We start from the raw sequence: 20,817 nt of genomic DNA, 5'->3' as shown, positions 1-20,817 counted from the left end.
CTGTACTTAATTCAAACTAACAAAATGATGACACCAGAGGATTATAAATTATGTATATATTATGTATATATAATACATATACATTATGTGTATATAATGTATATATAATACCTAGAGCAACCACTAAAAAGTTATACAAAGATATATACTTAGAACAGACTATAGATAAGTCAAAATGGAATTCTAAAAAATGTTCAAGTAACTAACTCACAGGTTGTCAGGAAAAAGAAAACAGGAATGAAATGACAGAAAATAAAAAATAAAATGGCAGGCTTAAACCCTAACTTATCAGTAATTACATTACATGTAAGTGACCTGTCTATGCCAATTAAAAGTCTTTTGGTATAATGCATTTTAAAAGCATGATTTCACTAGGTGAAGTGGCTCACGCCTATATATTCCTAGCACTTTGGGAGGTGAAGGTGGGAGGATCAGTTGAGCCCATGAGTTCAAGATCAACCTAGCCAACGTGAGACCCCTATCTCTACAAAAAATTTAAAAATTAGCTGGATTTGGTAGCACGTGTCTGTTATCCCAGCTACTTAGGAGGCTGAGGCAGGAGAATCACTTGAGCCTGGGGGGTTGAGGCTGCAGTGACCTGTGATTGTGCCACTGCACTCCAGCTGGGGTAACAGAGCAAGACCTTGTTTTAAAAACAAAACATGATTTTGCTGTATGTTGTCTACAAGAAAATTATTTGATAACACTATATCCAGAATAAAAATAAGATTGAAAAACTATATCATGCAAATATTAATCAAAAGAAAACAGGAGTTGCTATATTAATATTAGAGCAAGTAGGCTTTAGAGGAAAAAAATTACCAGAGTAGTACATTATGAACATGTACATGATAAAAGAGTCAGTCCTTTAAGACATAAATGTATATGCATCGAAAGACAGCTGCAAAATATGTAAAGCAAAAACTAATGGAACTGGAGGAAGAAATAGACAAAGTCACAGTTATAGTTGGAGACTCTGATACCTCTCTCTATCATAATTGATAGAACAATTAGATAGAAAATCAACAAGAATATAGAAGAACTAAACACCGCCATCACCCAACAAGATCTAATCAACATTTATACATGCCGCTCAACAACAGTGGACTGCAAATTCTTTTCAAGTGCCCACAGAACACACAGGAAGATAGACCATATCCTGAGTCATAAGATAAACCTCCACTAATTTAAAATATTGAAATTATACAAGTATGTTCACCAACCACAATGGAATCAAAGTGGAAATCAATAACACAAAGGTAATAGGAAAACGTCCAATCCTTGGAAACTGAACAACATACTTCTAAAGTATTCATGGGTCAAACAGGAAATATCAAAACAAATTTTAAAAAATAATATTGAACTAACTTGGCTGGGCGCGGTGGCTCACGCCTGTAATCCCAGCACTTTGGGAGGCTGAGGCGGGTGGATCACAAGGTCAGGAGATCGAGACCATTCTGGCTAACACGGTGAAACCCTGTCTCTACCAAAAATACAAAAAGCCAGGTGTGGTGGCGGGCACCTGTGGTCCCAGCTACTCGGGAGGCTGAAGCAGGAGAATGGCGTGAACCCGGGAGGCAGAGCTCACAGTGAGCTGAGATTGCACCACTGCACTCCAACCTGGGCAACAGAGCAAGACTCCATCTCAAAATATATATATATGTGTGTGTGTGTGTGTGTGTGTGTGTATATATATAACTAAAAATGAAAATACAACAATCAAAATTTGAGAAGACCAGCTAAAGGAATGCTGAGAGGAAACTTGTAACATGAAATGCATATGTTAGAAAAGAGGAACAGTCTCAAATCAGTTATCTATGCTTCTACCTTACAAATCTAGAAAAAGAATAGCAAAATAAACTCAAAGCAAGCAAAAGAAGGAAATTATAAGAGTAGAAATCAGCACAATTGAAAAGAGTAGCAATAGTGAATATCAATGAAACAGAGCTGGTTCTCTGAAAAAAATCAATAAAATTGAAAGACTGACCAAAAAAAGAGAGAAGACAGAAATGTCCATTGTCAGAAATGGTGTCAGAGACAAGGATATCACTGCAGACATCAAAAGGATAATAAGAATACTATGAACAATTCCATACATGTAAGTTTACAAATTAGATAAGATGGTTCAATTAGTTGAAAAATACAAATGATCACAACTCAGTCTGATATAGGTAATGTGAATAGCCCTATAGAAATTGCTGTGGTTTGGGTATATTGAAATTTGATCCCCAATGTGACAGTGTTGGGGGGTGTAGCCTAGTGGGAAGTGCTTTTGTTATGGGGGCAGACCCCTCCTGAATGTCTTGGTGCTGTTCTCACAGTAGTAAGTTCTTGCTCTTTTGAGGCTAGATTAGTTCTCGCAGGAATTGATTATTTCCTGAGTGAGTGGGTTGTTATAAAGCCAGGACACTCTCAGGGTTTCCCCTCTTTGCACCTGTCTGCTTCCACTTTGATTTTCTCCACCATGTGATGTAGCACAAAAGCCCTCACCAGAAGCCAAGGCCATGCCCACAAACTTCTCAGCCTATAGAACCGTAAGCTAGTCTCAGGTATTATTCTATAGCAACACAAAATGGACTAAGACAGAACTGTTCAGTGAATTAAAGTTGTAATTACAAAATTCCCAAAAAAGAAATATCCAGGCTCAGATCCCCTTGTTTTGTTTTGTTTTTTTTTTGAGACGGAGTCTTGCGCTGTCGCCCAGGCTGGAGTGCTGTGGCACGATCTCGGCTCACTGCAAACTCTGGTTCCTGGGTTCACACCATTCTCCTGTCTCAGCCTCCCAAGAGGCTGGGACTACAGGTGCCCGCCACCACACCCAGCTAATTTTTTGTATTTTTTTAGTAGAGACGGGGTTTCACCATGTTAGTCAGGATGGTCTCGATCTCCTGACCTCGTGATCCACCCGCCTCGGCCTCCCAGAGTGCTGGGATTACAGGCGTGAGCCACCATGCCCGGCCTTCAGATCCTCTTATTGAAGAAGTCTATCAAACTTTTTAAGGAAGAATTAAAACTAATTCTCCATAATCTCTTCCAGAAAATAGAAGAGGAAGAGACATTTTCCAGTTAATGTTAAGAAATGTTTTACCTTGCTTATATCAAAACCAAAGACATTACAAAAAAATAAACAAACCAAAACAAAAAAAAATTACAGACCAGTATACTTTGTGGAATAAACCCAAACGTCCTTAACAAAATACCAGAATTTTGCAGTATATAAAAAGAATAATATACCCCAAACAATAGAAGTTTATTTCAAGGTAGCAAACTCAATTCACTATTTGAAGATCAATAAGTGTAATCCACCACATTAATAGACTAAAGGAAAAAAATCCCACGATTATATTAATCAGTGGAATAAAAGCATTTGATACATTTCACCACCCATTCATGATAAAAAACTGTCAGAAAAAATAGCAATAGAAGGGAACTGCCTCAACTTGATGAAGAGCAACTACAGAACTCCTGTAAGCTAACATTAAATGGTGAAAGACTGAATGCTTTTCCCTTATGATCAAGAATAAAGCAAGAATGTCTCTTTACCACTCTTATTTGACAAAGTGCAGGAAGTAGTAACCACTGTGTTAAAGAGAGAAAAAGGAAATAAAAGGCATACAGGTTGGAAAAGAAGAGCTAAAACTGTACTTATATGCAAATGACATGATTATCTATGTAGAAATCCAAGGAATCTACAGAAAAAAACTGTAACTACAAAGTGAATCCCGTAAGATTGCAGGATACAATATAAATATACAAAAAATTAATTGCATTTGTATTTACTAGCAATGAACATTTAGACACTAAAATTAATAATACATTAGCATTTACAACCATACATACAAAAAAATACTTAGGTGTAAATTTAATAAAACTTGTATCAAATTTATATACTGAAAGCTATACAATATTGATTAAATAAATCAGAAAATAGCTAAATAAATGTACTGAAATATCATGTTCATGGATGGGAAGATTCAACACAGTAAAGATGTCAAGTCAGCCGGGCACAGTGGCTCACACCTGTAATCCCAGCACTTTGGGAGGCCGAGGCGGGCAGATCACCTGAGATCGGGAGTTCTAGACCAGCCTGACCAACATGGAGATACCCCGTCTCTACTAAAAGTACAGAATTAGCCAGGCGTAGTGGCACATGCCTGTAAGTCCAGCTACTCAGGAGGCTGAGGTAGGAGAATCACTTGAACCTGGGAGGCGGAGGTTGCAGTGAGCCAAGATCATGCCATTGCACTCCAGCCTGGGCAACAAAAGCAAAACTCTGTCTCAAAAAAAAAAAAAAGATGTCAAGTCATCACAAATTGATATACAGGTTTAACACAATTCCTGTCAAAATCCTAGCAGCATTTGTTTTGTAGATAGAAACAAGTTTTATCCTAAAATTCATATGAGGGGAAGTAAGAACCTGAATATTTAAAAACATTTATTTTTATTAAAAGAATGTAGTTGGAGTAATCAGTGTTCCTGATTTCAGGATTTACTATATCGATAGTAAACAAAACTGTGTGGTATTGGCAGAGAAATATACACATAGATCAATAGAACGAGATAGGAAACCCAGAAACAGACTGATACTAATGTAGCCAACTGGTTTTTGACAAAGATGCAAAAGCAATTTGATGGAGGAAAGACAGCCTTTTCAACAGTTGGTTTTGAGGCAATTGGACACCCATAGGCCAAAAAATTAACCCTGACGAAAAGTATCATCCCTTATACACAAAATGAACTCAAAATAGATCATGAATGTAAATATAAAACATAACACTTAATCAACAATCATGGGAGCAAATCTTTAGGATCTAGGGCGAGGCAATGATTTTTTAAGACTTAACCCCAAAAGCACAGTACATAAAAGGAAAAGTTGTTAAGTTGTACTTTAAGATTTTTAAAGTTTGCTCTGCCCTATTACGAGGATTAAAAGAAGCTCCAGATGGGAAAAAAGATTTGCCAGGCACATATTTGACAAAGGACAGGTATCTTGAATATATTAAACATAAAGAACTCCCAACACTCAAAAGTAAAATAACAAACAATCCAATTAGAATGGTCAAGAAAATGAAGAGATATTCCTTTGAAGATGATATACAGAGGGCAGATAAGCACAGTGAAAGATTTTCACTGTCATTCATTAGTCATTAGAGAAATGCAAAGTAAAACCAAAATGGGACATCACTACACATTTATCAGAATGGCTAGACTGAAAAATAATGACAATACCAAATGCTGGTATGGATGCAGAGAATGGATCACTCATTGTTGATGGGATACGTAATGACACAGCCATTCTGCACAACAGTTGGGCAGTTTCTCAAAAATATATGCAGCTACTATACAACCCAACAATGCACTCCTGGGGATTTATTCCAGAGAAATGAAGATTTATGTTTACACATAATCCTGTACATGAATGTATATAGCAATTTTATTTGTAATAGCCAAAAACTAGAGAAAAACTAGATGTTATTCAGTGGTAAATGGTTAAACAAACAGTGGTAGATCCTTAACCATGGACTACTACTCACTAATAAAAAGAAATGAACTGTTGGCAAATATGACAACCTGAATCTCCAGAGTATTATGATTTACAAAGCCAATCCCAAAAGGTTTCATTCCATTTATATATCATATAATATAATCCCATTTATGTACTGTGTTATTTCATTAATACAATATTCTTGAAATGACAAAACTGTCAAAATGGAGAATAGATGAATGGTTGTCAGGGGTTGGGAAGGGGAGGAGGAGGAGTTGGATGTGGTTATGAAAGATCGGCATGAGGGTGGTATTAGAAATGTTCTCTATTCTGACTATATCAGTATCAATATCCTGTTTGTGATATTGTAAGATAATTTTGCAAAATATTACTATTGGGAAAAATTAGGCAAAAGGTATAGTGGATCTGTGTATTAAAAGTTTAAAGAAAAATAAATGAAGTGGAAGGTACCTTTTGGTCAGATAAGTGAAAATGAGGTAGAAATGCATTTTGTAAAACTTTTGAATACCAAAATAAATTTTGCATATAATTATTTAGATAATAAGGAACTGCAAAAAATCTTGATTATATGGGTATAGCACAAAGTAAATGAATAGAAAATTACTCTGGCTACAATATATAAATTGTCTTATGTGTACAATTTTAGATTATGACAGTATTTCTCAAATGCCATCTAAAATATCTTAATGTTTAGAAATTATTTTTTCTAAAAAAGGAAGCCTTAAAATAGAATTGTGTTGCCTATATATTAATAGTTTTAAAGTATTAAAACTATTAAAGTAGCATTGTTACATAACATGGGATAGTCCTTTTAGTTTATAGATGTTAAATCCTAAAATTGATATTGTTACTAAAACTACAATTTTAGGAGACTGATAGATAATGCTTCTTTTTTAGGTATGAGTTAATACCTTGGTGTTGTTTGTAAGTACATTGTTTGGATCTTTGACTGTGTTTTCCCTTTGAAATAATTCATAAATGATGGCTACATTTCTGAGTCACAGATTCTTTGAGAATTTGAAGAAAGTATTTCCTCAAATAGATGGACCATCCACCTAATTTTTCATACAACAGGGTACACATACCACCTGAAAGCAATCTCTGCATCCCAGGTTTAAGAAGCTCGATTGGAAGAAAATATCCGGAATATTGTATACAATTAATTTCAGTATAATGTGTAATCATCCAAAAACAACTACCTAATGAGCATCTGTTTGCTTGTACAGTATCTATGGCAGCCACCACATGGGATCTAAAAACTATTTTTAAAATATTCTGTATTACAAGAGGCTTAAAATCTAGTTTAAGAAGCAAGATGTATTTATGAAGTGATTATTAGAAGTATAAGAATAATAAGAATAGGGTAGTTCCTAGTTTTAGATTCAAAGCATTACAACTTGTAAACTGGTTGGTAAATTTGTAAATTTTAACAATTTTCTGGATTAGTTTCAGGTAGTCTTTTTTTTCAGCATGACATTAGTTTTTCTGTGAGGCATACTTTTATAATATAACAACTTAGTTTACTGTTTTAGGGGATAAGTTGTATGGGATGATAGAATGAAAGAATAGCTCATTCAGGCTGCAGGGTGCAAAAAAAGATTTTTGGTATAGGCTGCATAAAGAGAGTGTACTTATTGTGCTAAGAAGAATGTGAGTTCTTGAATTTCAGGGCCCTCATTTGTAAAGTGGGGATAATAATGGACAATGTAATAAGGTATTGGGTGCAGAGCCTGGCAGTTCTTAGGTACTGCTATTGTTAACTGCTATTGTTATTTGTTTAAACCACTTGAAGAATGGCTTAAGAGGCAGGATTTTAGGAGATGGAGCACAATATTAAAAAAGGAAGATGGATATTCCTTTGTTTTCAAGGCAGTAGAGAGACTTGTCTGTTTGGTATAAAAAGTTGTATTGAGAGATAATATGTGTAATTGCACACGATGTATATCTTTAAAAGAACTTATTTTTAACAATTTTCTGGATTAGTTTCAGGTAGCCTTTTTTTTTCAGCATGACATTAGTTTTTATGTGGGGTAGACTTTTATAATACAAAAACTTTGCTTACCAACTTTTACTCATTACTTTTTCAGAGATTGGAAATGCTTATGCTGTTTTAAGTAATCCAGAAAAGCGAAAACAGTATGACCTCACAGGCAATGAAGAACAAGCATGTAACCACCAAAACAATGGCAGATTTAATTTCCATAGAGGTTGTGAAGCTGATATAACTCCAGAAGACTTGTTTAATATATTTTTTGGGGGTGGATTTCCTTCAGGTATTTTAATGTAATTATAGATACCATATTTTATGAAGCTACAGAGTCTTACCTCCAGTTACATTATTTAGAGATGTATCTATCTTTTCTCCTACATTTCTTGTAGTGTTATGATCCTGTGATGGTTTTTCATGAAAGCAGGAGAAAAATGTTCGGGTTATTACTTTTATAATAGCCTGCCTTTTTCCTAGAACATATTTTAATTTAAAAAAATGAAGAGTACAGATATTCTGTATTTTATATAGAGCTGAAAGGGAATGTAAGCATGAAATGTAATGTCTGTGTCTTAGGTAAGTACTATGACAATTAGGAATGGTTTTCTTTACTTAAACCCAGATGACTATTTGACGTTGCTTCTCTAGAAATCTTTGTACGTATTTTATCAATAATATTATAGTTGACTAATTTGGATTTATGTAGAGGTACTCATCTCTTTCCATTTAAACAGTAGAAAGTCTGATTCATAGGTTATATTCAAAGTAAGTGGATTTTTAAGGTTACATTAAAATAGAAATAGCTAACTTTAACTAGACTATCAAAGTGAAATATTGTAGTGATACCACTAAATAGATAGATTTTATACTACCAACATAAATAGTATTAAACTCCACTTACATTTACAGTAAGTGGTCACTTAACATAAGGTTTTTGGAAACTGTGACTGTAAGTGAAACAATGTTCTGTATAACAACTAATTTTACCACAGGCTAATTGATATAAACAAGAGTTAAATTGCTAAGGCATATAGTACATCATGTTTACTTGAAGTTGCAGTTTCCAAGGACCTCTGGATGACATTAAGTGCGGACTTACTGTACTGTGAGTTGTTAGTGTGGAAATCTATTTTCCTTGAATGTAGCTCCTCTAAGGTACTTAAAATTATAGCTTTAGTCTTGTTTACAAAATTTACTTCAGGTGCTGAAGTAAATCCCATTCAACATTAGGAGAATCTTCATGAATGTAGCAATGTAATTGGACCTGGTGGCCCTCTCTGAATATTATTGAGAAAGGTTGTGGTCATTTCTTTTTATTTTTTAATAGAAACAGGGTCTTGCTCTGTTGCCTAGGCTGGAATACACTGGGATGATCATAGCTCAGTGCAGCCTCAAAATCCTAGGTTCCACCAATCCTCCCACCTCACCCTCCCAAGTTGCTGACTACAGGCATGTACCACCATGTCTGACTAAGTTTTTAAAAACTTTTGTAGAGACAGGGTCTTGCTGTGTTGTCCAGGCTGGTCTTGAACTCCTGGCCTCAAGTGATCCTCCCACCTTAGCCTCCCAAATCCTGTGCTGGGATTACAGAGGGGAGCCACCATGCCCGGCAAGGTTGTCGTCATTGATAGGACGTTTTGCAAAGCATCCTTGAAGGAAAGAGGATATATAAATGCAAATTAATGACTGAAAATATAACCTGTGTTTTGACATGTTAGAATATATAATTACAGAAAAATTATTAAAACTAGTAATTTTGACTGGAAATATACTAGGAACAATTAGAAACCTTTCAGGCAATAGTAAATTTTCTTCTGATATTTGATTTGCAGTTATTTTGCTAGTTTTAACACAGTTTGTCAATGGTAGCCATTTCTGATTGCTCATCTTATATGAAAACAACTTGAATGTTTATCAGCAAGAGAATGTTTGAATAAATTGTGGTTCATCTATACCAAGATATATTATAGAGCTATTTTTAAACAATGAATTTGAATACTATCTTTTGATTTCTAGAGATGTTTATGATTCATTGATAAATGCAAAAAGCAAAGTTTCAAAGTAATAATCCAACATTTATAAAAACAACTAGTCATAAACCAAAGAGGTTTATAAAAACCTCTATGTGTGTAGAGAAACTCTTAGTCAAGTTTTCATAAAGAAGGAACTTCTACCTGTAAGGGAAGCAGATTGGGAAGAATCATTCCTATTTCTATCCACCCTTCACTTACAAGAGGAGAGGGCAATAAGTATTTACTACTGAAAATAAACATGCATTATTTTACTAATTTTTAATAATTAAAGAAAAATGTGAAAGAAAATATACTTTTTCTGATCATAAATGCTCTCTCTAATTTAACCTTGCTTTTAATCTTTTAGGTAGTGTACATTCTTTTTCAAATGGAAGAGCTGGTTATAGCCAACAACATCAGCATCGACATAGTGGACATGAAAGAGAAGAGGAAAGAGGAGATGTATGTTTATGACTAGAAATCATAAAATGGCAAATTTCAGCTCAGGAAAAACAATTAGAGTTGTCTGGAAAGAGGGCAAGTTGTTGTAGGAAATAATGAGTTTTTCTCTTACTAGTGGTGTTTGGTAGAGACTAGAAAATCCTTAGGGGTATTGTAGGAATAGGAGGAGAGGTCAGCCCTGGGTGGTTGGATAGTATGACCCCTTTAGATTTGTTATTCTATGATTCTAATGAAGGTACACCTGCACTGTGCATGTTGTGAAGGCAACTTGTTATTGTTGGCCCTGAAGAATTTAGAATACTGAAAAACTTGAATTGGAGGTAACTTTCCTTGTTCTAATGCAGTTATACCTAATTGCCTATAGCAGTTTAATTACATGAAGTGGAAAGGTAAATGGAAAGAGCACTAGACTAGAAATTAAAAGGCCTGGCCCCCAGCTTTGCCACTCATCAGCTCCCATCTTCTACCCTCAAATCCAAGGTAAAACATAGTTTTACAGCCTGCAGTATATTGATAGAGTCTCTCTGTGTGTCAGGGGAGGGAGTCGGGAAAGAAGGAGAGAAAGAAATGAGGACTTCCTCATCTATAAAATGAAATCAAATTTTATCAGTGTTTTAAAAATCAGAATCTCCTGGTGATGTGCCTGGGCAGTTATATTTAAGAATCACCCCATTGGTATTGTTAGCAGATTTGAAAGCACTGAACTACATGATCTCAAATGCTCTTTCTGCTTCAAAATGTATGACAACTGTTGGATTATTAACAACTACAGTTATATTACAATTTGTTATTCTTTGATGATTTTTTATAGGGAGGTTTTTCTGTGTTTATCCAGCTGATGCCCATAATTGTATTGATCCTCGTGTCATTATTAAGCCAATTGATGGTCTCTAATCCTCCTTATTCCTTATATCCCAGATCGTAAGTAGCTAAGTGAAGTTTTACAAAAATGAATTGTTGCTATTTCTGACCTAGCTTCCTTTAAAGAGCTTGTGTTCGTGTAAACTTTGAAGTGCCAAATCTGTTACTGCAAGTGTACCAGATTTTAAATTTCTATCTAATTTTTAAATTAGTTACTTTAAGTAATAAATTTGTCTTATGTTGTTAATTTATATTTCTATTCTCCCACTGTGGATAAGGACAGAAATGCTATATTTGAACTTGATAACAATTTAATGTGGTAGGTAATGTGTTGCCATTAAAGGCAAAAAATACTCTAAAGGACAAAACTACTTTAAAGACAAAAAGAGCAATGATTGATCTTACATAGTTTTATATCATTAAGGGGAAAATGACTTTACTCTTCATTTTGCAAAATATTGATTAAAGAAAAGCAAATATTACTTTTATATGGTGTATTTTTTTCACCATATACTTTATATATAGGAGGTCTGGACATAAAGGAAATTTAATACAACATCCATTCTAGACAACTTTAATACAGTGAACATAAAGGAAACTATAACATCATATTGGCTGTTACAGCAGCATGAACAAATAAAAAGCAGATAAAAAATAATAAAAATCATATTGGCAGTGATTTTACAGTATTACAATCACATTGGTCTAAAAATAAGAATGACTTTATTCCAAATAAGATTTTTATTAATGAAAAATTGAGATAACTTTATAAAAGCATAGTATATTTAAAAGTGTGGTTACTTTTTGTGACATGAAATCATTGTTTTGGGCAATTTGACAGAATGTAAATAAATTACAGGTTGAGTATTTCTTATCCAAAATGCTTGGGACCAGAAGTGTTTTGGATTTTGGATTTTTTCAGATTTTGTAATATTTGAGTATATTTTATCAGATGTCTTGAGAATGGTACCCAAGTCTAAAAATGAAATGTATGTTTTATATATACTCTATACACATAGCTTGAAGGTAATTTTATACAATATTTTTAGTAACTTTGTACATGAAACAAAGTTGGTATACATTGAACTATCAGAAAGCAAAGATATCACAATCTCAGCCACCCATGTGGACAACCTGTCGTTGTTTGGCATCATTCCTGACTCTGAATTTATATGCTACTGATAAGCAACCATTTTCTTACTCTAATTCACATATAAATATTTAACAGTGAAAAAATGATGTGTTCAGGGTTAACTAACCAGCATAGTAGCATCACCAGAATACCTGTGTTAGCTGTTAAACAATAGCAACAACAAACAGCTACAGGCTTTTAGTTTCCACCTATGATGCTGTGTTTTGATTAAAAGGTGACCCATCATATGAGGTCAGCTTTGGAATTTTTCACTTGTGCCATCTTGTCGATGCTCAGAAAGTCTTAGTTTTAGAGTATTTTGGATTTCAGATTTTTGAATTAGGGATGCTCAACCTGTATTACCAATATTAACTTTTCAATGATTGTTCATTGTTTTTGTCCGCTTAGTTTATAGTAGCATATTGGAATGTCCAATTTTAATTAAAATAATGATGCTGCATCTCTTTTACAGTGGAACAGGGCAAACTATTAAAATGCAGACAGAAAACTTGGGTGTTGTTTATTATGTCAACAAGGACTTTAAAAATGAATATAAAGGAATGTTATTACAAAAGGTAGAAAAGAGTGTGGAAGAAGACTATGTGACTAATATTCGAAATAATTGCTGGAAAGAAAGACAACAAAGTAAGTTTGTCATGGGTTTAACATTTTAAAACTTATTCACAGTCTTTGGAACTGATTAATGTAGATTTCCCTATTCAAGGAATGTTCTAGAATTCCCTGGCACATAATTGGAGCACAGTACTTAAATGAGATCATATATTTTATGTACATGTGGCCTAACACAGGAATTGACACATAGTAAGGACTTAATAAATGGTACTTGTGTATTGTTGTTATCAATAAATATTTGGTTGAATAAGTAATACCAAATTTTATTGTATTGATAATATCCATCGTAAGACACATCATTCTTTTATGTACCACCAAGAAAGAAAAAAAATCCTGGCAGATAAACTATGTCATCAATTTTAAGATGCATCCTGTTTTCAGGGTTAAATTTGAAACTCTTTGTTAATTTAGCTTTAGTATTTAGAATTTAATGTACAATGAGTTTTGTTGACATTTCATTTTTCTTTACTTTGTTCACAGAGAGGCTCTTCGGAACACTTAATTTGCTTAGGCTTTTCCAGCCTCAGTTTTCTTAATTTAAGGAACAGTTCCATCTATAAAGATTGACCATAAGAATCTGCTGAGAAGTTGCACGTGAACTGAGTGTTGTGGTTCTTGTTTTTGTGACCATTGTTATGAATAATAATGTAGACTATATAGTGTAGTGTAAGGAGAACTGACTTTGGAATTAAACAGAGTAAAGTTGAATCCTAGCTCTGAAATTTTTGGCTGACGAATTGTAACCTCTATGAGTTTATTTCATGTGTAAAATGGGTGATGATGAGTGGGCGGAGGAAATAATAGCTATCATTTATATAATGCCTACTGTTTCAGTCACTGTCCCAAGCATGTTATAAGTATTAATTCATTTAATCTCCACAACAACCCTGTGAGGTTATTATACTCATTTTACACATGAAGAAACTGAAGCAAAGAGAGATTACTAACTTGCCCAAGGTCATAGAGGTTGTTTATGATTCAAAACCAGACAATTTGTCTCTGGAATCCAGGGCCTGTGCTCCAGAGTCTTCTCAGAAATAACCAGCTTTATGGGGTTTGTTGTGAAAATTAAATCAGGCAATAAAATACTTCACACATAGTAAATACTCAGAAAATGTCAGCCATTATCATCATCTCCCCCTTGCTAGGGAAGAGTTGATAAAATGTAACTTCCAAGAGAGTCCTTAACCTCTCTGGTCTTTGTTTTTTCCTCTATATAGTGGCAGTTACAGATGTGACCTCCTTGACTTCTAACTCAATGAGTTTGTGAAATCAGTCTGTCTTCAGTGTGGAGAAGGTTACATTAGACTAGTGACTTTTAGGTTTTCAGCTGGGAATGAGTTGCCACCCTCCCTCCACCCTACCCATCTCTAGAGATGTTTGGTAATGTCTGGAGATAGTTTTGTGTGTCATCATGGGATGGGAATGGAAAGGGATTGCTACTGGCATCTAGCAGGGTAAGGTCAGGGATGCTGCTAAACATCCCACAATGCACAGGACAGGCCCCCCACAACAAAAAAATTATCCAGCCCAAGCAGTACTTTAAATGATGGAAAGAATATTAGGCTAGGCATTGGAGAGTTGGATTGGAATCTAGACTCTGCCATTTGTTAGCAGTGTGAACTTTGGTTTTTCTAAGTCTCAAATTTCTCCTTTAGAAAGAATCATCTATAAATAGATATAAGTGCATTATGTATAAATAAAAGGCATAATATAATATTGATTGAGTTGTTAATCCTAGTTGTTGATTTAGTAAAGATTATTATTGGAGATTTTTACAAATGGAATGCTCTCTTAACTGTGAGTATATTGATCTTGACTAATCCATATAAACCAGATGTCTTCTACTTTGACCATTGTGTTCCAGAAAGTAACTGATTTCTTTTTTTGTTAAATCTTCTTTAAGTGCTCCTAGTCTTTACAGGTATTAATAAACAGTGAAATGACTGAGAGTAACAGGAAAAAACAAGGAATACTCCTTGAAGAATTTTGATTTGTAGTCTGTATATCATTAGTAGCTGTGCTGTCTACACACTGAAGGAAGCCTCAGAAGTACTTATTTGCTGAATAGCAATATTATGATCATATAACAAGCATTTTTTAAATCTGTGTTCCTTCAGTAACATTATTATATGTATTTTTTAATTTAAGTAAACTCAGAACAAGATTTAAAATTTTTGTATTAAATACTTAAGTCTTGGGATAATCTGAAATCTTAACAGAAGGCCACAGCAAAAACAACCACTGGCAGTATTGAAAAGCATATAATATTTTTAGGAAAAGAGGCCAAGACGATGCTTGAGAGGAGTAGTTTTTAATCCACTGGGGAACAGGAGTAGAGAGAAAGGATTCCAACATGAATTGACAGGATTCTATCCTTATTTCTTTTCTGTGTTTGTTTACCTGCTAGACTTCAGATAAAGTTTTCATTAAAAAATTTTTTTCCTACTAAAACGGCTTTTAGGAGTTGTACTTGCATTTTTTTAAGTCAGTTAATCAAAATATATCAAAGGGCTCCTGTAAAGCATCACTTGAGCTTAAGCAACTAGGTGACAAAAATTTTATTCAATTAGCAAAATATTTTTCTTTCTTAACAGAAACAGATATGCAGTATGCAGCAAAAGTGTACCGTGATGATCGACTCCGAAGGAAGGCAGATGCCTTGAGCATGGACAACTGTAAAGAATTAGAGCGGCTTACCAGTCTTTATAAAGGAGGATGAACTGGAATTTTTATTTATACCTTTTAGCGTACTCTTTATTTTTTCTGTAAGTAAGTTTAGTTTCATCATGAGAGATGAAGAAAAAGATTTGATACTGAAAACTAAACTGAATAGTTGGTTCCTGAAATCTTGGACTGTTTATGACCTACTGGCTCCTTTAAATAGTAGTTGAAAACTAAAATGGAATATTGTAGTTACGCTTCTACAATTATTTTCATTTTAAAAGCTTACATGATTCCTAACTAAAATGTCTTGAGAAAGGATTATCACACCTGTAGCAATTTCCAGTTTTAGTGATTCTCCATTTTTTCCCTTGTCATGTAAATATTTATGGAATGATCATTTTGTGTACATACAGGTTACTGCTTTTTTATTTAAATTCCTTTAGTGTTTAGCTCCATGAGAAACTTCAGTTTAAATTGGTGGAATAAATGTTATATGACACATTTACATTTTCCTTATCAAGGTGTCAAATATGTGAACTTTAAACAATGAAACTTTTCCAAAAAGAAAACACTTTAACTTTGTGTAAAATCTTATAGTATTATCAGCTTAGAGGGAATTGATATTTTTAATATTGCCGTTATATTCCAAAATATATATTGAGATAAATGAACTGGTGTAGAATATCAGTTTGCTATTTAGTTTTATGAATTACTATACATATACATGCATAGAAATGAAATGCTATACTGATAGATTTTAAAGAAAATATGAGGAAATGGCTATAAATATTAAACTAAAAGGGTGTTGAACAGTAAAGTGCAGTTATGTCATTTATAATTCCAATACGTAAAAGGCCACCAAATTTTGATGTATATGTCCTTGAAGACTGCTAAAATTTATGAATAGGACTCACATTTTCCCCCATAGAAATTTGCAGTTTCTTGGTGATCATTTAAGCAGGATCCAAAGAAGTTCTCCTACAAATAAGTAATAAGAAAAATGAGTACTAAAATATAGCTTTGTGCCTTTTAACCCTATGCCAACTCCTAAACATATAAGTAGATTACAGTATACTTACCTGATCAGAGCATGAGCTGTTTGGCCATATGCAAGTGTGAGCAGAAATAGAGCAGCAGGTAGAATAGTAACTTAAAGCAAACCATCCTTTAAAAATTCTGAGCTAAAGTCTATTCACCATTGAGTAATTGAATTAATCCTATAGGAATAAGCTCCTTGTAAGTAAATCCATACTATGAATTAGAAAAAAAAAAAACACTGGAAATTGAAGTTTTTGGTACCTGTATACTGGATATGAAACTATTTGATTTCTAGTCTTCTGTGGTTAGCAGTTGTAATATTTTAATGATTTTGCTTCATACTTGGTTAATGGAACATAAACATATCTTTGGTACTTCTTTGTGAGTGAGAGAATGCTAGATAGGGTGGCTTTGTTCTTTGTTTAAATTTTTTTTCTGAATGTAGTTAATTTATGGCATATGTTGAATAAAACTGCTAAAATGATCTCTTAAAAATGTTCTGTTGTATCCCCTTTTCCAAGTGAATCAATAGAAATGCCTGATTTAATTAGTAGGTTAAACTAAACAACATACTGTCATAGGAAAACTAGACAGCTTAACTAACTTGCTCTTAGAAATGTTACCTTAAAAAAAAAAAAAAACACAGTGCTTAAGAGAAAATACAATTTTAAATATTTTGTTGAGCCTGTAGAGTTTTTTTAAAAAACTAAGTTCATAGCATTTTAATTAACTTCGAAAGTTCATATGTATCAGAAAATTTATGAAAACTTGAATGAAAAATATTTCGTCTATTTTTCTAATTTTAATGGCAAATTTACACTATTATGGCTGATAATTCTGTGAACTTACCTTCTTGTTGACTGATTCTTTTTCCCTTAATCCCAGCTTTAAGGAGATAGGTGAAGTTATTATACAAAATTAAGTGATACCATAAAGTGTATATTATAAAGTCATACATGGCTTTTGGACGGTATTATATTTCAGTTGCATTGCTGCATTCCATTAAATTTCATAAAATGCTAGGGAAAATGTGTTTGATAAAATTTTCTGCAGTGAGAAATGACAGACTGAGTGCCTGACAATTTAAGCCACATATGAAGTATGCAAGTAAAGATTCAGTCCTTAATATCATCTATATCATGGTGTAAAAGCTCAACAAGTGTCTTATAATTTGGAGTTAATCATACAAAGTAAGAAGAGTTTAGATATCTTGAGATAAAAGATTTTCATGTTTGCTGCTTTTTTATAATAAAAATCCCAACATTTTGCCATCTTATTTTTAACTACATGAACTTTGCAATTTCATTGGCTCATTCTAATGACCACCTAAAAGTCCTCAATCTTTAAATATTGCTTTATTAGGTCTTCTAACTGGTATTCTAACAGTTTAGCAGCAGTTATATTTATTAATGCTTTACATTTTTACCCCTTTTTACATAAACACACACAAATACACCAATGCAGATACACACAAACATTATTGTCCTTGTGAGGGTTTGGGGGAAAGGAAAATAGTACCTTTCTCCTCTTCTTTTGATTCCTTAGTTCCCAAATAGACTGGTGCTAGTCATTTAGTCATTTGTAAATTTCAGAATGTAGTTTGATTAAATGTGAATTGAATTCTCAACAATGAAAAATGTCAAGTTGGATTCATCTAATAAGTGACTATATTTTGTAAACAGATTACATTTGAACGCCTAAATATTTGTTTCATAATCATTACATGCTTGTTTATGATTTACAAAGATTTGGTAGAGAAAAGTACAGTCCTTAAGGCATATATATGCCAGTGCATTAAACTACTCAGCTTTTGTGTCAGCTCAGGTGTTCATAGGAACGGGAATGTGGAATACCAGCTTTTTACTTTAATTATACTTTTATGCTTAATTTTTCTTCCAGTTAAATCTTTAATTACACTAGTTTGTAAAGTAGTTACTGAGAAAAATGATTAAGTTTTTTATTTCCCTTCTGTTGATCTGTAATATTTTTAAATGAAGCTATTTAACACATACGACATGCTGATGTTACTTAATGGATTCCTATGTATTTCATTAAAAAAAAAACTCCCACCTGTGTTAAGACAGCTACATATTTCTTGATGTTGGCTTGAGGACCAAGTGAGCCATCTTGCCAGTTAAGCAAGTTTTATGTCCAAGGACCAAATGGTTAAAAGAGGAGAATTTGTACATTTGTTGAGCTTCCCCATGTGAAGCTTGGGTTCAGTACTATCCTATTACTACTAGCCATCTTCATACTGAGTGAAGCAAACTGAAAGGGAATTCATAATCTTTTTTCTTATCTGAACAGAAAAACTAATGAAAATCAACAATACATATTTTAATTTTCATTCAATAGCTGAAAAACCATGTCTGTTGACCACATTGGACTATTGCCTAGTTAAAATCCATAAAATTCCCTATAAACCAATGAAAAGAAAGTAATCTGGCAATAATTTCCAACATTTTAAATTCTAATTTCTAGTTACAAAGAAAAAGGATAGAATGAGGCTTTTCAAGGAATTCTTGCTCATCCCTTCAATAATTTGGCAGGCAAAACAGTCCTAGAATTCAGCTTCCTTTTGGTTTTATTACTATTAAATAGATAACTTTCATATAAATGGAAACACTTTTCCTCAAAACATTAATTCAAAACATACTCCTTATATTAAGGATTATAGCACCACATTTTTTGTAAATTCCCTATGTGTAACTTTTTCCTGTTGGTATGTGATTTTTTTTATTTAATATGACTATCTGCTGGTGTTGGGGCCAATAGATTTGTGAATATTCTGTGGATGTGTCTATGTACAGGTGTATATATATATTTTTTTCCAGCTAATACCTCAAATGTATGATTGTTTAATATATACCACACTATGTTTGCACAGTGCAGGGCTTCCATTAGCAGTGGATATTTTTATTTCTAACTTTGAAAATCAGTTAACACAATTTCATTGGTGTGAATTCTTTCTATTGCTCTTTTTCATATTTTAATGCAGAGATTGCTATTATAAGGTCCATGCTTCAAACATAATTATATCTTTCTATATCCAGCCATCTGGAAATATATAGGGTTAAGAAGTATTTCTTGAAATGTCCTTGTTTAGTAAGTTAGTAAAAACTGGGATGACTAATTGCCAAGATGTCTTGTAACTGCACAGCAGATGACACCTGGCATGGCAAGCCTCATTCACTTCAGCACAAGACTGTACATTTCAATCTGATATTCTACTTTGCCATTTAAGTACACAATTAAAATCATAGAGATTTTCAGTGACATTGGAGTATTGTAATTATTAGTTCCAAAAAGAATTATTTTGAATAGGATGATTAAACCAGTGAGAAGAAAGAAACACACATAAATGATATTTTGCAGTTTATCTGTATTAAGAAATGCTTCTTGCCAATTTCTGGTTTTGGTTTTTGGATTGCTGCATAAGACTTTCTTTCCATTTACTTTACGTGTTTTTAAATGCTGCAGGTAATTTTTAAGGTTTGATGGAATTATAATGGAAGCCTTGTATAAGTTAAATGAAACTGGTAAAGGAGAGCTTACTTTGTCTATAATGCATTCAGGATTATAAATTAGATTTTAAAATGAAATGTCTGATTTGTAAAATATTTAATGTTATATCAGACTTAAATAAAATTTTCTGTGAGAACGCAAAGTAAATGCATTTGATTTTTAATGAATGTTCTGAATGAAATATGAATTTTTGTCTTTCAGTCTCTGTAGTTTATCTCAATATATTAATAAAAAGGTCTGTTCTCACTGTAAAATGTTTGTTTTTATCATGTTTTATACTCATAATATGGCCACTCTTTCATTCATTCAGCTATGCAACAAGTGTATCAATGCTTGCTATATCCCAGGCAGTGAGCTGGGTGCTGGGAATTAATCATTGAATAAGAAAGACAAAAACCTTAGAGTTTCCATCTAGCAAAGAAAATAAATATCAAGTAAATAATTATAATTATGATAAATTCTACAAAGAAAATTACAGGGCACAATGAAAGCATTTATCTAGAAGGCCTAAACTATTCAGTGAGGGTCAGGAAAGGCTTCTCTGAGAGTGAGTTTAAGCTGAAATGCAAAAGAAGAGATTAGTAGGATTAAGGTAAGCTAGAGAAATAGGCAGAATGTGCTAAGTTGGTAAAGTGATAAATCTTTATGGAAGTGGAAACAAACTTGTATGATCATAGCATAAGGAATCCAGGGTATGTGAGAGAATTAAGATAGGGGCCAGATCCCCATAAGAACGATATATAAACCATGATGCTGATATTGAACTTTATCCTAAGTCAATAAAGTTGATTTTCAAGAAAGGAGTTAAATGATCCGATTTGGGTTTTTAGAACATCATTTTTGTTGCTCTGTGGAGACTGGAGGGCAAAAGAGAATGTAAGAAGAATAGGAGGTTATTGTCAAGAGAGAGATGACCATGGCGACCATGGCTTGCACTAGGGTAGAAATATAGATGGGTGACTAGTTTTCAAAGATAGGAGGTAGAATCAATAGA

General features: G+C 33.3%; 1 protein-coding gene across 2 annotated transcripts in view; it reads left to right on the top strand.

Moving 5' to 3' along the window:
* Positions 1 to 20,077, top strand: part of DNAJB14 (DnaJ (Hsp40) homolog, subfamily B, member 14) — a 50,436-nt gene extending 30,359 nt beyond the window's left edge. For both annotated transcript variants that reach the window (XM_011943197.1, XM_011943196.1), the window contains 5 exons: positions 7,594 to 7,779; positions 9,873 to 9,967; positions 10,779 to 10,888; positions 12,433 to 12,605; positions 15,191 to 20,077. In XM_011943197.1, coding sequence (XP_011798587.1) covers positions 7,594 to 7,779; positions 9,873 to 9,967; positions 10,779 to 10,888; positions 12,433 to 12,605; positions 15,191 to 15,315 — 689 coding nt within the window. In that variant the 3' untranslated portion in view covers positions 15,316 to 20,077. The remainder of the gene's footprint in view (positions 1 to 7,593; positions 7,780 to 9,872; positions 9,968 to 10,778; positions 10,889 to 12,432; positions 12,606 to 15,190) is intronic.
* The last annotated feature ends 740 nt before the right edge of the window (positions 20,078 to 20,817 follow it).

The sequence above is a fragment of the Colobus angolensis genome, unplaced genomic scaffold, assembly GCF_000951035.1.
Source record: "Colobus angolensis palliatus isolate OR3802 unplaced genomic scaffold, Cang.pa_1.0 Scaffold217, whole genome shotgun sequence".
In the NCBI taxonomy this organism is placed as follows: domain Eukaryota; kingdom Metazoa; phylum Chordata; class Mammalia; order Primates; family Cercopithecidae; genus Colobus; species Colobus angolensis.
The sequence above is the reverse complement of the archived record's forward strand: the minus strand, read 5'-3'. Positions and strand labels throughout refer to the sequence as shown.